Below are 16,319 nucleotides of genomic sequence, written 5' to 3' on the forward strand. Positions count from 1 at the left end.
ACGCAAAACACATAATATAATAACAAATAATAACCCCTACACGACACATTTTCATAGCTGTCAACGTTTCCCTTTTTTAAGGGAAATTCCCTTACTCTGAATAGGATTCCTCGCAAGAAAAGGGAAAAATTGACAGCTATGCATTTTTTAAAAAAGCTTAGTAAGCCCAAGGCCAAGGCCAAGGGGAAAGCCTTGAACCAAACAACCTCCCCGGCTATTTCTTTGAGCTACGAGCTATTTCTCTCCTCCCAACCTGCTTTACGTAAAGAGGAGGTGGAAGCGACGTCGCCCACAATTGAGTCCGGGCAGCGGCTTCTGGAGGCGCGAGTGCGCATGCCTCTTCTCCCGGGAGCTTCCGTTGGTGCCTAACCAACGGGAGGGGGCGGCCGAATACCGTCACCCGAAGGCGCCGGGCCTCCGCGGAAATCTCGCGATATCTTGCCCCCGCTCCACCCCGCGAACCCTCTTTTCCGGCCTGAGCTCCTAGAGGGGAAAGTCGCCTCGTCGCCTTTGCGCCGGCCGCTGTCTGCAGGTTGCCGGGTGAGTCAGAAGGTGGGAGCCGCGGGTTGGGAGAAAGGGCCTCGGCCGCTGACCGGCATGAGGGTGTTGAGTGAGGTGAGGCGGAGAGGCTCGCCTTGACCTATATTGCCCTCCGCTTTCCGTCCCAGGAGCCGGTTACGTAACTGCACGTGGGAAGAGTCCAACGCGTGTCAGTCTTTCTTGGCGTTCACCGTGAAATGTAACGCCCTGCGTTGCTTCCTTATGCTGAAAGTGTCTGGTATTTCTGCGGTTGGGGATTGAACGTAAGCCCCTCCCCCTGCCAAATAAAATATAAAAAAATGTTTTTGGTGTCGTTGGGGGCCTAAGAAAACCCGTGGCGAGGGTGGCTCACATTCTCACCTGTTTATTAATGCCATTTATCGATCGCATTCATAGCCCAAGCAGCTCAGAATGCATGGAGCTTTCCCCCATTCTGCTGATTTAACCCCCACAACAATCAGTGGGTTTTTTTTCTGGGGGTACTCAAGGGTACGCAGTACCAGCAGCTCCCCCAACAGATCATCTTAAAAGTGTGGCATTTACTGTAACAACTTCATGGTGAGTACCAGTACCATATTTTTCCTTTATAAAAGCAGTGACAACAACCTTGTGAGGTAGGCTAGGCAGAGAAGCAGCGAGTGGCCCAAGGCCACCCAGTGAGTTTCATGACCCAAGTGGGGGATTTGAACCTGGGTCTTCCGGGTGCTCGTTCCTGTGAGAGGGTCTGGATTCATTTATTGGCTACACAGTATTGATGCTCTTAAACAATGCTGGGCGGACTTATGTCTTACAGGATTTCCTTCGTTGTCATTGTTTTTGCTTGATCCAGCAACTGGAACATTGTGTGGGGACAGGATGGGAAATTATATATTTAGAATTAAGGAATGACAAGCCTGTTGCTTTTCAGTAGCAGAACTGGGTTCATAGCAATCTCCACCTGGTTTTCTTCATTTTAGCCATCTAATTGAGGATGAGGTGGGAGCTTTGCTGCCGCTATCATTAAATAATCTGAGAGTCAAACTCTTGCAAGTCTACCATAAATTGCCCAGATCTCAATCTACCTTCAACCCACCTCGGTACATGATTTTGAATATACAGCTATCCTTATCCCTCAGTCTAGCCTCACCACATCAGCAGAATTGGAATTATGATGCCCTGTACCTCATAGGAAGAGTGGAATCATGACCTCTGCCTTTTATATATAAATCCAAACATGGACGTGATCAAGCCAGAGTTAAGTGTTTCTCTGGTTGGTTACTTACATTAGGAATTAAGAGGCAGTGGTGGCAAGCTGTAGCTGATGTGGATAGGGGAAAGTTGCTACACAGTGCAATTGTTGTCTAGTACGGTTGTTATGGAGTGGGTGGGGTTGCCTCTCAAAAAGGCCAGAACTTCCCTGGCAGGTGCAGCCACACCTTGCAATTCCTTGCGTGGTATGATTGCAGCACCAGTCTCTCTGGTGCATTACTGAAAGCTTTGAGGTTACACTGGCTGGTGCAAGTCTTGTCTTCTGGTATTCTCAAAATAATTTGGTTGCAGATGTGAGTGCCATGGTAGATACAGCAGGGCTGTATACCCCACCAGATGGGTGGAGTATAAATAATAACAATAATATAATATGCTTATCACTACAGTTGGGGTTGTGGGGCACAGGGAGAACTTTCAGCCCCTGCTAAGAAGCAAGAATGTAGAACTGCATGACAGCAAGAGCTATTTAAATGTTTGAGATTAAGTGTCTGCATGCTGAAAGCTAGAGGGAAATGGAGTTGTGGGATATAAGATTATCTTGGGCTTTGAAAAGGGAGAGAAATTTCTTTATGTGAAACGGCATTTACATTCACCTCTGGTATCAAGGTAAAGGAAATTTAGGAAAGGAAATCCCAGCTCTGCCTTAGTGATGACATAGTGTCCTGTGTGCATCTCAGGAAGCTTCACTTGCACAGCAGTTAGGAGTAATTATTTTCAGCAGCAGCAGCAGCAGCAGCAGCAGCAGCAGCCTTCTCTATTGCCTACTATTCTCCTAAAAGCTAGAATTGGGACTAGTCTTTGTCATAATGCTGGAAGTGATGTGTGTAGAAAATTGGGAAGTGCATGCATTTAAGAGCCTCTGAATCTTGGTCTTAATGTAAAAGCCACTTACCACACCTTCCGGAGTTTGTATCTTAAAAATATATGCTCCAGCAGATTTAGTTTATTGTGAAACAACAACAAAACCATACATCTATAAATCAAGAACCAATTAATCTTCAACATGTCTTGTTTTCTGTCACCAATGTTCTGTGTTGGGGGTAAAAGGAAGTATACTTGGTTTCAGTGATATATAGTTTATTAAAAGTTGAGTCCTGTTGTTGAGACTTGGGCAAGTGGCTTTTTGTTGAAGCTTCTGGGTTTTAGGGGAAATTCCTGAGGCTTTATGCTGCAGCTTTTATTTGCATGTGTTTTATGTTTTTCTCTCTTGTATTGGATTAAGAGGAAAGGGTGTCAAAATAGAACAAAGTTGTTTTTCCCCTTTGGTCTATTTTAATAGAAACTCATAGATAATGGAAAACTGGCAAGTCATAAAGTAGGTGACTTGATGATTCTGTAAGAATATAATCTTGTGTTTACGAGCATGCAAAGAATGTGACCACAAAACCTTTCAGGCACCACATGTTTTGAAGGTGCGATTGGATTTGCAGTCCCTTCAAAATGATTTGTTGGAAAACCACACAGAGCATTATGCTTCTATTAAAATAGCACTGGGTAACATAAAGTGGTTGTGTTTACTTTACTTCACATTGTATTTCAAATGCCCCCCCCCCCCATTGCTGCACACACAGTAAGGATATAACCCCATGCATGTACTGGCTGTGATGGGGACACTCCAGTTCCTAGTTACAACCTTAGAAAATACTATCAGTGTTAGGACAGACAGTTGTCAAGAATGTCAGTTTTAACTTCCTTTTGCTTTGATAGGCTTTGTCTGGTGTGTGCAAGTTGTATGGAGCAGGGAATGTCTTTAGCTTGTAAACAGCCTCTTGACTATAAGGTTCACTGGGCAGTTCCCCCCTTTCCTTGTAGGCCCAAAGTGACTGACATAAATATTATATGTGTGGGTAAGTTGGCTTGGTCTTTCGTTTCCCCTCCTTCCTCCAGCCCCTCATGAACACCACGAGTCTTTGCATGAGGATCCTCCAGACTGCATTAGGGCTAGTCCAAGCTCACAAAGTTGGATTCCACCCATAGTTTTTATTTGCCTTGTGCTCTTTGTTTTTAAGAAGCTGGGCAGGAAAAAGTTATATGGGAAGAAGTGTTTGGTTTTAGTTTCAAGCGATCAGAGCATTAATTAGGTTTAGTAAAATGATGTTGCTGCTGGAATATCTGATACAGAGATACTTAATGGTGCATGTAAAGCAGTTGTATCCATACAGTATTCCTTGTGGTTGCATGCAGCTACTTGGTTAACTATTAGTGCTCATGTAGATGGGAAGGGGAGGACTTAGCTATGCTGGGAATTTAGGTTCTAACATAACACAGTGCCAGAATATAGGAGGGGGAGGCCTATGGTATTGCTAATAAGTGCTTCTTTCAACAACATACTTTAGAAATGATATATTCTGTGAAACAGGAACACAATGTTGCAAGAGTTGCAGTTCCTCTTGTAATGAACCTAAAATATCTTCTAGTTCCGTTATAGAGGGTTATTTGAACTAACTTGTACCTATACGTCTGCTTTCAGTCTTTGGCACAGTGAGTTGTGTGTTTCAAGGAAAAGCCATGTTGCTTTTCGGAACATCTTGACCCATTTTGTCTGCATATGTAACACAGCTTCTTCTTCTTGTGTCTTGGTCCTACAATCATTAACAATCCTTGAGCTTTTATGGAAGTCTCGTGACTTATAGGATCTATAGTTTGTTGACTATAGTTGACTATGGAGTTAGGATACATTTCAGAAGGCAAGGTAGCCTAGAGCTCATATGTGGGAGGTGTTTTGGAATAGATAGGGTTGCCATATTTCAAAGGGTGAAAATTTGGACACAAAAGTTGTTGAGCTGTTTTTAAGGAGACTTCTGGCAGATATGACACTCAAGCTATTTCCACCCAGACACTGTTTCCAACTGCTGTATTCTGGCTATGTCCGGGAATTCCGGACGTATGGCAACCCTAGAATAGGAGAAACTTGGGAGAGGTGGCTGGGGTAGGATATCTGCTTCCTTGTCCTGATGAGTGGGTAATCTGGAATATTCCTATTATTAAAGTCTGCATGCTGCTTGTGATATGTGTGGACATGCTGCCATTATTATTATTATTATTATTATTATTATTATTATTCCACCCTATACCCACAGGATGAAATCAGAATATAAAACCACAAAATACAGAATCAAAATAAAAACAACTGAAGTCAACCCTAACCCTATCTGAAGTCAAATATCACAAGAACTCTGATATCTCCTCACATACAGATACCAGTGAGATCATAGCATGGTAGAGTTGGGACCTTGAGGGTAACCCAACCCCTTGCAGTGCACATTTTGTTTTCCAAGTAGTACCAAACAAGCAATAATTTCATTATACACATGTCTGTGCTTGAATTATGTAAGCCTTGTCAGGTAGGGCATAACAGTGGGATATATTGCAACGTTTTGTGGTTTAAGCTGGCAGATGGATATTAGTATGATTCTTCAGGCAAAACAAACTAAACCTAGAATGATCTAACTGAACACCTGCATTAAGCAGGCAAGAAGGACTGTCATCTTGTAAGCAATTAAATAAAAACATTCTTGAGTAATGCAGGTTTATTTAAATGCTGATTATGGGTAATAAGGACTACATTTGACAAAACTGCTTGTAGTTTGTCCCGCAAATGCTTAGCAGACAAACTTACAAAAGAATTCTGTTATCTGCAGCCTTAATTGGCTTAACATTTTAATTTGTTTCATTTGATCATTCAAGCATTGCTGCAGTAAAATAAAGAAAGAAATAGGAAGGGGTATAAACCACTTACATGCCCATGGTTGGCTGCAAAAGTACAAATGGGGAAAGTTGAGCTAATAGTTTATATTTGATTTTTGGGTGTATCCTACACTTGTTGATTTGGGAGAAGGCTGGTGTGTTGTTGTGTCTGGAGTGCTCAGCAATAACGTTCACCGGATGACCTCGGAAAATTTGTACCCTCACAGCCTAACTTTGTAGGCAGGTTGAGATGATAGAATTGGGTGGCTGGGTTAGAACTACGTATATTGCCTTCAGCTCTTGGAGGAAAAGAGGTGTGAATAAGTGTAAAAAGAATTTATTATATACTAAAAATGTGCTAGAGACGCAGGTGGCGCTGTGGGTTAAACCACAGAGCCTAGGGCTTGCCGATCAGAAGGTCAGTGGTTCAAATCTCTGTGACAGGGTGAGCTCCCGTTGCTTATTCCCAGCTCCTGCCCACCTAGCAGTTCAAAAGCACGTCAAAGTGCAAGTAGATAAATAGGTACCGCTCCGGTGGGAAGGTAAACGGCGTTTCCGTGCACCGCTCTGGTTTGCCAGAAGTGGCTTAGTCATGCTGGCCACATGACCCAGAAGCTGTACGCCGGCTCCCTCAGCCAATAAAGCGAGATGAGCGCCACAACCCCAGAGTCGGCTACGACTGGACTTAATGGTCAGGGGTCCCCTTTACCCCTTACTAAAAATGAACTTCTTCCAAACACAAAGTCTTCCATAGTCAAAACAGCACTGCTTACACAGGGAGCAAGTTTCGGGGGGAGCGCCAAGCTTTGCAGAAATACAGAGAATCTTTTGAGAGTGTGCTTCCTCAGGGTTGACTCTAAATAGCTACGTGAGGGTGATGTATGCTCTGCGCACATTGATTGCTGGCTGGCTGTTGGTGGGGAATGGAGTGCCCCGGAAAATAGTCTGGCAAGCTGGCTGGAAGGCTGAACAGGAGCACTCCACCATGTGCGATTTTGTACCACTGGTCCTTGGATGGTAATTCTAATAGCCACACTTACTAGGCTGGTTTGGACACCTAATCCTATGCATGTTCTCTTGCAACATTTAAAGATGCCTCATACCGTGCTGGACCATAGATCCATCTAGCTCAGTAGAAGGAAACCTGTGCTTGGAAACCTAGACCCACTGGCAGGGGCTGATAGAAGTTGAAGTCCAAGCTGGCTAATGGTTGGGGGGGGGGGGTCAAGTTACAGTCCTAACAGCAACTGATGCAGCTCAACACCCCCTCCCCACTCCCTTAGCCAATACCGGCTCTTCTGTAAGTGGATGCCTGCAGAAACATTTCTCAATCCTGCTTCCTGAGATCCTTTCAGTCGGGGCTTCAACGTGGCACTTTTGCCCTTGAGGAAGGAAGGAAGTTCTGCGTGCCTGTCAAATGTGCATATAGGATCAGGCCAATGGTTGCATTTTGGAGGGGCCCTAATGGAACCTCTCGGCATAACAAAGGCTTGAAGAAACAGACCTCTATTAATGCACACCTTCTGGTAGTCCCAAGATTGAAACAAAATTAAGAATGCCACATTTCTGTGCCTCTCTCTTCATAACCCGAGGTATTATTTCTGGGTTAGCGGAGTATGTAACCTGAAGCCGAGGTAAGGTAAAGGTACCCCTGCCCGTACGGGCCAGTCTTGACAGACTCTGGGGTTGTGCGCCCATCTCACTCAAGAGGCCGGGGGCCAGCGCTGTCCGGAGACACTTCCGGGTCACGTGACCAGCGTGACAAAGCTGCATCTGGCGAGCCAGCGCAGCACACGGAACTCCGTTTACCTTCCCGCTGGTAAGCGGTCCCTATTTATTTACTTGCACCCGGGGGTGCTTTCGAACTGCTAGGTTGGCAGGCGCTGGGACCGAGCAGCGGGAGCGCACCCTGCCGCGGGGATTCGAACTGCCAACCTTTCGATCGGCAAGCCCTAGGCACTGAGGCTTTTACCCACAGCGCCACCCGCGGAAGCCGAGGTACCACTGTATAAACAAAAGGAAACATGCAAAATAACCCCTAAACCAAGCCTTAGGTTCCACATGGAGCGTTGGAATATGGCAATAGCTCTGGCTGCACCCAAACCATCTTAGAAATAGTCCTGTGAACCACCCTGAGACCTGCGGGTATAGGGCGCTATACAAATTTTATTAATAATAATAGTAGTAGTAAATCTATAAGGCATGCATGTGCCTAGTGGCAAATCCTCTTTTAGGAGGCGGATTTCCCCTCTTTGGAACAAGCCTACGTGCCTCTCGGTTCCATTTGCATTTGGCCTTTCGCCCCCGATCTCCAGGACGGATCGGGCTCCCTCCCCGCGAGTTGCTGGGCAGTTTTCAAGCCTCCTCCCTCCCTCCCTCCCTCTCCGCGAAGACGTGCAATGCTCCGTCCCAGCTGTGGCGGCTCTGGCCACGTGGGCGAGGAGGGCGGGAGTGTGGGAGGAGCCGGGGGGCGGGCCCGGAATGTGCTCTGGGAAGCAGGCGCCTTTAAAACAGCCTTGCGCTGGGCCGATAGCGTTATCTCGTGCTGCAGGCGCCGGCCCCTGGCTCGGGAGGAAGCGGCCCTCGTCCTCCCTAGAAACGCGAGAGACCGGTGCGTAAGGTAGGCAGGATTGCAGGGCGGGAGGGAAGCGAAGGGGCAGCCCAAGGCAGCCAAAATGGTTCCAAGGATGCACAATTGGGATCAAGCCCCCTTCCGGGAGAAATGTGCACAGGGCCGGCCGCTCCGATGCCAGGAAACAGAAGCGCCCGCCTCTGAAAACTGCACACGCGAGCAAGCCCCCTGGATCTTAGCGGGGAAATAAGCGTAGCACACGGGCTGCCGAGGTTGCCTGGTTTCATTTCGCGTGCTGGTTAATATTAACAGAAGCTGCTGCTCGTTTCCACGTTCCTCTGGAGTGCAGGGGCTAGAAGTCTTGATTTCTTTACAGGCTACGTCTGCTTCGCTGATCTGCTACTTGGAGCAAGGTTCATGCTCGTTAAGCTCAGTGAGTCTACTCACTGAGTAAAACTTGGCCGAGTGGCACCTATTATTCTCAAAGCTGGTGTCTGAATTCTTTGCTGGATTTGCGTTGGAAAGAATGCCAGTAGCATAGACTGGCTGTGAGCATGGCCAGGATTTTTGTTGGGGGAGGGGAGTTGTTGAGCTTTTTAGGGGAGATCACGGGTAAAAATCCCTCCAAAAAGAAGATATTAGGGGGCGGGCCCCTGCCTCCCCTTGGCTATGCCCATGTCTGTGAGGCATCTTAAACTGAACTAAATTTTAGTTCTGTGTGCTGGGAACCATATCTGTGTCATCTTGAGTTCAATGATGGAAGAAAAGAGGGGTGAAAATGTAATAAAATAGAAAGTAATGGGGCTGAAAACTTTAAAAAAAAGGTGAGTGCAATATGCATGTTCCCTCAAAAGTATGGCCTATTGCAGACAATAGAATTTCTGCTAAGTGTAGGACTGCTGCTTTAATCACCCAAATGGGGAAAAAAATGCTTCAAGGGGCATGGAATATGGTCTTGTGGAACTGAACAGGGAACTAGTATTGAAAAACTGGTCCCTGCTGGGTTCTGGAAAGTGCAGGTGATTTGCTTTAATAGGGGAAAACATTTATTGAAACGTTCTGTCCAATTACAATCTGAAGTCCTGTAAAACATATTTGAGTTTGTTGGTTGTGTAACTTGACTCTAGGAATGTGCTAGTATCGTGGGTGTCTGAAAGAATTTTTTAGAGTTTTTGGTAAGTCTATGTGCAACTTTAATTTATAATCTGTGGTCCTGAGCATTAGTTAAACTTGTTGTGAGCCAGGCAGGAGTGTGCAAAGATGATAGAAGCCATCTCTGAAGCCAGCTGGATAATGCAGCTGCTGCTTCCACCTAACAAATACTGGAAGCGTTGATCTGTTGAAAATGCAGAGGTAGGACCATAGTCAGGGGCTGGGAAAGAAAAGACTAACAGCACAATTAAGACAGACTTGGGTTGCAAGAATCCTTGGGCACAAATATGCTGGCTGGGTGGCAAAATTATCTAGAATAGTGAAAACAATATTGCGAGGTCTGTTGCCCATTTCCTCCTCCTTTGCTTGTTTGAGTGGGGCATATTGGCACATTATTTTTTGTGTTTCTCTTTTTAGAAATGTCAAGGATGAGTCTACCCCAAGAGACAAGTGCAAGCTCCAGCAGCAAGGAACCCCTTGTCAAGTGTCTTCAGGCTAAGAAGGACTTGGAGACAGCAATTGCTGGAGTAGTCAAGGCTGAACAGCAAGTTAAAGACAACTGGAGAGAGGTATTTGGGGGACAGGAAGGGGAAGAAATAAATAAAAAACCCCATAGCTGATTCTGGAGGTTATCATCTTGATGCTGCTCCATGTATACTAAAACATCACATATGTAGCAGCACCTCCTGCTTTACTATACCTGAATACTTCATCATTCCTCATCAATGCCAGGGAGGAATACTATAAATGCATCTTGTGGCAGTGTTGGGAGCCTTGGAGGAGGGTCACTTGTGTGCTAGCTATCTCTTGAAACTATCCGCGTTGAAATGGGGGCCCACCGCTGCATGAAGTACAAACAACTTGGCATAACAATGATATTAAATGGGCTTTGGTTGATTCTACTTCCGACACTTGTGGCTTAGAACTAGTCATAAGAACAGTGACTGAATCCAGCATTTTTTATCTTGCAGGTGAAAGCTCAAATTCACAGCTGCATCAGCCGCCACCTGGAATGCTTGCGCAGCCGTGAAGTTTGGTTGCTTGAGCAGGTGGATCTCATTCAGCAGCTGAAAGAGGAAGCCTTGCAACAGCAGGCCCAGCAATTCTGTTGGGTAAGGTCGAACTGTACACTTAGTTCAATTTATGCTTGAAACTCTTGGTTCAGAACTACAGTAATTTAGCCTTGAGTGTGTGCTAATTGTGATTGGCATAAGAACACATTGAGCCTTGCTGAAGTTGGCTCCTGATGTTCATAGTGAAGTCACGTATAGTCCTTTGTCTCTTACAGTTGTTAGGGCAATTCAATTGCCTCATCCATCAGCTGGAGCAGCCTCACAGTAACGACCTTGCCAATCAAATTTCATCGTGTTTGGAGAGGTAAGAAAATCTGTTGAATTCATCTTACTGCCAGGCTTAGAATTACTAAAATGACACGGTGTGTTTCATACCGTTATCAGTGGTATGAGATTGCATACAATTTATCTTCCTGCAAAATAGAATCTCCAATTTCCTAATGTGTCTTGAAAATATTGAACTACAGATTTAAAAATTGTGACCTTGGAAAGTGACTGACCTATATGTGTCTTGGTTTTGATTTGTTGATCAAATTGGTAAGAACCTGAGAGGCCTAATATCCGTGGCACAGTTCAAAATAGGTCACAAAGGCCATGTTTTCAGCAGGATCTGCTCAACTTTTTAATCTAATGAACAGTGGCTTCATTTGGGGGCTATGGAAAATGATCATGATCATTTGCTTTTTCAACTTGAGTGCTTGATGCATATTTTCTCTTCACCCCCCACCCCACCCCTTTGACAGACTGGGCAATTTAACTCTCCAACCAGAAGAAAATTCCATTCTGAGCTTTGAGGCAAATATGCCATTCCTTCGTGAGGCCATCACATCTTTTGGCTCAATCACAACAATGGTGAGTAGAGGATTTCCTCAAGGGTGCGGGATCTGTTCTTGGAAGCCTATAATCAGTAGCTACAATCCTGAGGGGCTGCATAAGTTCATGGTTTTCAGCATGTTATTGGCTTGAAAAATTCCAGAGTTTTAAAATGACAAGCTCAGTAAGAAGTAAGTTACAACCAGTAAGTTTATCATAATTCTGACTTGCTCTGTGTATTTAAAAATAGCAAACCTCTGATGATGAAGAAGACTACACCCCATGGATTTCTGGGAAGAACTGCCCTGTGCCAGCCAAACTTGAGCAGGTAGAGTTAAAAGTTGTTTCCTGCATGATAGCAACAGAACAGAAGTATCTACCAGCATTTCATTGTGGGTTCTGTGACTTGAGAGACTAACAGAAGGCTTGATTAGAGGTATAGGTCCAAGTGTGCTTGCATCTTCCAGCACATGCCCAACTGCCCCACATCTGACACCAGACTGCAAAGAAAGAATTCAAATTGCCATTTAGCAAGTGGGACTTGCATTCAGTGCCTTTCCAACTTTGTGCCAAATGGAAGCCTTGCTGGGAATGGCTAAAACTCCAGAGTTCCTGAATTCTGCCAAAAGCAGGGCTTGTGCAGGCACTGTTTGAATCCAAACTACCTGAAAAATGGTTTGAAGTCATGGTGATGGTGGGTGGCTGTGCCCACATCAAAATTGCTAGCAGGAGGTGGGGAAGTTCAGGATCTGGACAGCAAGCCCACCCCTATTCTGACTTTTCAGGGTGATTACCTTTTGCGTGCACCATAAGCGAGCATGCCTTTCATCTGTAGGGAGTTGCTACAATATTTAGAACTCGATGTATTTCCTGTGAACAGCTATCATGCCATGACCCACCAATTAGGGCACTTGATAATATCTGATTCCAAAAGCGTTTCCTGCTCAAATGTTGAAAGAATCCCTTCATAAATCTGTCAGGCTCCAATGATGGTTTGGTTATTCCTTGGGGTGGTGGTAGTTTTTTCCTGGTGATCTCTAACCAGAACTGAATGTGTAACAATAAGTTTGCTGTTGTGATGTTAGCAGAAGACTTCTTCTGGAACTGTGGGGTGCCCACTCTCTGACTGGCTTCTTGGAAGTAAACCTGACAGTGCCTGCTGTGGTCCACATGTTCCTAGCAAGAACTACGAAGACTGGCTCTTGAAAACACATTCACCAGGGACCAACCAGGTAAAGTATTCTTATTGATTACAGTACTTGGGGAAAAGTAAGTTTTAGAACTGGTGGGATGTCTGATTTTACATTTTCTGCATTACACCAAGGTGCAAATGGTATCTTGTTAACTGAACTTTTCCCTGGAAGTTTTTAACGTTTGGTATCAATTTTGTTTGTCAGGATTTAAAGTCTCCCAAAATGTGTTACTTGGAGCAAGCCTGGGGAAATCTGAGAAACTTGGAGAATTGGCTCCTGCAGAACCAACAAGAAGGATCTCCTGAGAAAATGGATTCACGCCGGCGCAAAAGTTCCACCTCCACAGTTAGTTCCTCTTTTTCCATTGAAAAGATAGATGAGTTGGAGCTCCTGGAGCAAGAAGAAATGGATCTTTCCGACTGGCTGCTTACTCCTTCTGAATCGGAAAACATGAATGCCTTGGAGAAGTGGGAATGTGTGTTTAAGCCCTTTAGGGAGGAATACAATATCAGCGATTGGCTCCCCAAAGCCGATTCCTGCAACAATTGTTGTGGCATCCAGGCCAAGGGTATAGAAATAGAAAACCTTGGCAATCTCAGGTGCCTTGGTGAGCACCTGGAAGGGAAGAAATCGTCCACCAATGATGCCTGGCTTCTGCAGCCCTCTTTCAAAGTCGAAGATGTATGCAGAGCCAATGAGCCATGTTCCAGCTTTTCAGAGTGTGTGTGCGATGGAAACTGTGAGAAGGAAGCTCTGTGCAAGTGGCTGCTTCGGAAGGAAGGCAAGGATAAAAATGGGGTGCCAGTAGGACAGACACCTAGCTCCACCACTGAGCCTGGTGAAGCTAAGCCTTCCCTGAACATCTGGCTCTATCCTCAACAGCTGGGGGAGGAACCGGTCCCTTCTGCAACCGAACAGGACAGTCCCGATATTCTAAAGCCACTGAAAGAATTGCTTGAAACCCCATTAACAGCCTGGCTAGCCAAGCCAGAGGCCATAGCATTGGGTGCAGAGGAGAAAGCAAGCAGGGAGAAAGCAGAAGTGAGTTGCAAGAGTTCTCTTCTGGAGCTTCTAGAACCATTCCACCTCCCTCTTAATGTAAACAGCTGGGTGTTGTCTTCAGCGAACACAGACTCTTCCAGTCAGCCTCCTGCAGAAGACAAATGGCTGCAACGCAAGAAGGCACATGTATGTATTAACACTCAACTGTCTCTGGCTCCTTTAGCTTTACATTTTTTTAATAGCTCCTACAAGTTCCTTGAAAGTCTGTGGTGAGCAGTCTTAGCTTCTTAAGATTACTTTTTAGCACCACTTGCAGCTTGTTCAAAAATACAGGATTAGCATGGTGGTCCACACTAGGCGCAGCTTAATGAGAAATCTGCCTTTTATTCCAGGACTACGGCCTTCCTACAGTGTGTGACCTCTTTGCATGTATGAAGCTGAATGGAGAGAGAGAGAAATGGCTATATCAGAATCCTCTACAGGTAACCATTCAGCTGCCATTTCTCATTTTAGCAAGAGTCTTTAACACCTTTCCTTTGATAAGCTTGTTTATTCACCTCCAAGGTTTCAAGCAGCCGAAGTTCCTAAAAGCTTGAGGGATCAAACATTACCATCCCTGGTTCCTTGAACTATGAATCATTATTGTAACCCAGTCATTTTGCCCTGTGTTCCTTGGATCTTTAAGCAAGACTTGGACTAGTTTTTAAAGTTCCATATTTGGCCAACCTACATACTCTTGTGATGGAATGGGTAGTGATGACAATCTGCAATGCTGGGTGTCACTACTCAGTTGCTCTGTAACAGTTCGCCACATTGACCTTCAGATGAGGGAATTTCCTTGCTCTGGAGTTTCTGTAGGTTTATCTTCTGTTAGCCACATGGCATGTTTGAAGGGAGAGGGGAAAGTTTAATGTGCATATGATGGCATTGTGTAGGCATAGACTAACTGTTGCACTGGTCTATGAACCCTTATCCAGGTCAATTGCTTCAGGAATGTACACTGCAAAGTACGTAGCCCACAACCAGGATCTGCTGGTACAGAGTGCGTTTAACCTTCCAAGGATATCATGGGTGTAGTTGCACAATTCCAGCAATATTACCGTTTCCAGTAATTGAATCTAATAAGACAGGTGCATTTGAAAAAAAGATTTGTGTTTTGTGTAGCTTCTGTTCTAATGTAACAATTCTGGATTGCATTTCTAGATGTGAAAAACCTGGACTGTTTGAAGAGTTACCTTTTTGCTGATCATCGCACATTTGTACCGACTGCAATCTACTGCATTTATGTGGCTGATTCATCTGCCTCTTCCAAACTTCACTTTAAAGCTGTATGTAGCTGAGTTATGGTTGTCAATTTTGGGCTGTGGATTTGACTCACGCCACAAAGAAGCAACTGTATGCATCCTAGGGGCCTATGAAATGAAGATCTTTCCCTGGCTGGTCACATGGAAGTCAGTGCTTTGAAATATCTTCCTGATTATATTTGGAGTACACATGGCACAAAAGACTCTTGCTTCCTGTTCCATGACTGCTGAGTAGAGGATTTAGAAGTAAACTCTAACTTAGACCCCAGGGAGGGAAAACTCCTTTTATTTAGCAAACCTATCCTTTATTTTAAACAACTCCTGGTTGTAAATATATTAGACATTTTAGACCAATATATTTAAAGTGATCCTGCTCTTATGCAACAATGATTGTTTTAGAGCTTCATACCAAGTGGTTAAAATGTTTTATTTTCTTGGAATGGATCCTATGCCAAACAAGATCAGAAGCTTCCCAGTAACTTGGTGCCAACCTTAAGTTGTGGAAATTGACCAGGATTCAAGTGGTGTCTAGGTATTCTAAAGCACATTATTTAATGCAAATTTAACTTCCACGTTTCTTAACTTTATACTATTATTGATATTTAGATTAAGTAGATTTAGGTGTTGGGGTAAAGAAAATGTTGCTTAAGTACAACCTTAATACCACTTGCCTTGTATCACAGGATATTGCGGCATTTCTGAGAAGCTCTGATCTTTGTCAAAAAATCATCTTAAAGTGCTCTTTGACTGGTGTGAGTAGACTGATCTAAACTACTGAAAACTATATAAACTTAGGCCTTCAGTAGCAAAAGGGTTATTGTCACCTGTCTTTAACCAGCACACTCCTTTAATTGCAGTAGCAGTTTGAGCCATTTAATGGAAATGTGGGGCTTTTGAATGTTTAACAAACCTCAGATAGTTGACCTGAAATAATGAAAATGGAGGCCAAGCCTACTGTCTTTATCAAGTCCTAAAAATTGCTCTCTCTTCATCAGTTCAATATTTCTTGATGCTGATTAAGTCTTTCCATTAAACCATTGCTGTGAACAAAAACCAAGTTTCGTCTTTGCATACTTCTGTTTCTTCATGGGAGATTTTGTGAAAATGTTATAAACAGGCTACATACACAGAAACAGTGGCAACTTCTTAGTTTGACATGTGCAGACTTTGTATAATTATATGGTTTGCATGTGTATACTAGAAAATACTGACAACTCAATCTGAGTTAAGTTCCTTAGAAAGCTGAATCATTTGGAATTGCAGACCACACCCAACTCTGCTAGTAAGGCACGGTTGGGCCTGCTGTCTGCTCAGCAGCAGGGTTGTGCATTATGTGGCAGCATAGAGCTCATGCGCCAGCACCATAATTGCCATGGGTTAAGGGGTTGGTTCAGTTAGCTGACAATGCCTTAAAATATAAACATGAAACCCAACAAAGAATTTGTTAGCTCGGTTAAACCTGAAATAGAACAAGAACAACACAGACTCAAGATGCTTTATATTTTTCATTCCTTATATTTTTACATGTACATGTTTCTATAGAGGAAAAATAGATTATGGTAGCATCGTCAAATGAACCTCACTCAGCAGATTAATTTAGGTAGAGGCCAGAAGGTGGAATCTTGTTCCCCAATACTGGACACGACACAATTCAGAAGAGAAGCTATAAAGCAAATGAATTGAATTGTGCAAGTTGTAAAATCACTCTAATGTACTGAGGCACAGTTACCTGCTA

At 44.3% G+C, this 16,319-nt stretch overlaps 1 protein-coding gene across 4 annotated transcripts; it reads left to right on the forward strand.

Moving 5' to 3' along the window:
* The first annotated feature begins 386 nt into the window (after positions 1-386).
* NCOA4 (nuclear receptor coactivator 4) lies at positions 387-15,641 on the forward strand. 4 transcript variants are annotated; one of them, XM_028729247.2, is made up of 10 exons: positions 387-540; positions 9,617-9,768; positions 10,171-10,311; positions 10,488-10,576; positions 11,016-11,124; positions 11,336-11,413; positions 12,171-12,317; positions 12,483-13,466; positions 13,673-13,762; positions 14,484-15,641. In XM_028729247.2, exons 2-10 carry the CDS (start codon positions 9,619-9,621, stop codon positions 14,487-14,489), a joined length of 1,794 nt encoding a protein of 597 aa, XP_028585080.2. In that variant the 5' UTR covers positions 387-540; positions 9,617-9,618; the 3' UTR covers positions 14,490-15,641. The 4 variants fall into 4 exon arrangements, with proteins under 4 accessions (XP_028585080.2, XP_028585081.2, XP_028585079.2 ...); XM_028729248.2 differs by lacking the exon at positions 387-540 and adding an exon at positions 7,944-8,095; XM_028729246.2 differs by lacking the exon at positions 387-540 and adding an exon at positions 7,949-8,086 and having other exon boundaries at positions 12,174-12,317.
* Positions 15,642-16,319: the final 678 nt, after the last annotated feature.

Source organism: Podarcis muralis, chromosome 6, assembly GCF_964188315.1.
Source record: "Podarcis muralis chromosome 6, rPodMur119.hap1.1, whole genome shotgun sequence".
NCBI classification, from domain to species: Eukaryota; Metazoa; Chordata; class Lepidosauria; order Squamata; family Lacertidae; genus Podarcis; species Podarcis muralis.

What these genes read in the sequence shown, in the direction of transcription:
- NCOA4 (XM_028729250.2), top strand. Translation starts at nt 7,957, where the DNA reads ATGTGCTCTGGGAAGCAGGCGCCTTTAAAACAGCCTTGCGCTGGGCCG. An exon ending in AGGCCCAGCAATTCTGTTGG is followed by an intron (nt 10,312 to 10,487) that starts GTAAGGTCGAAC and finishes TGTCTCTTACAG; the next exon opens with TTGTTAGGGCAATTCAATTG. An exon ending in ATTCACCAGGGACCAACCAG is followed by an intron (nt 12,318 to 12,482) that starts GTAAAGTATTCT and finishes TTTGTTTGTCAG; the next exon opens with GATTTAAAGTCTCCCAAAAT.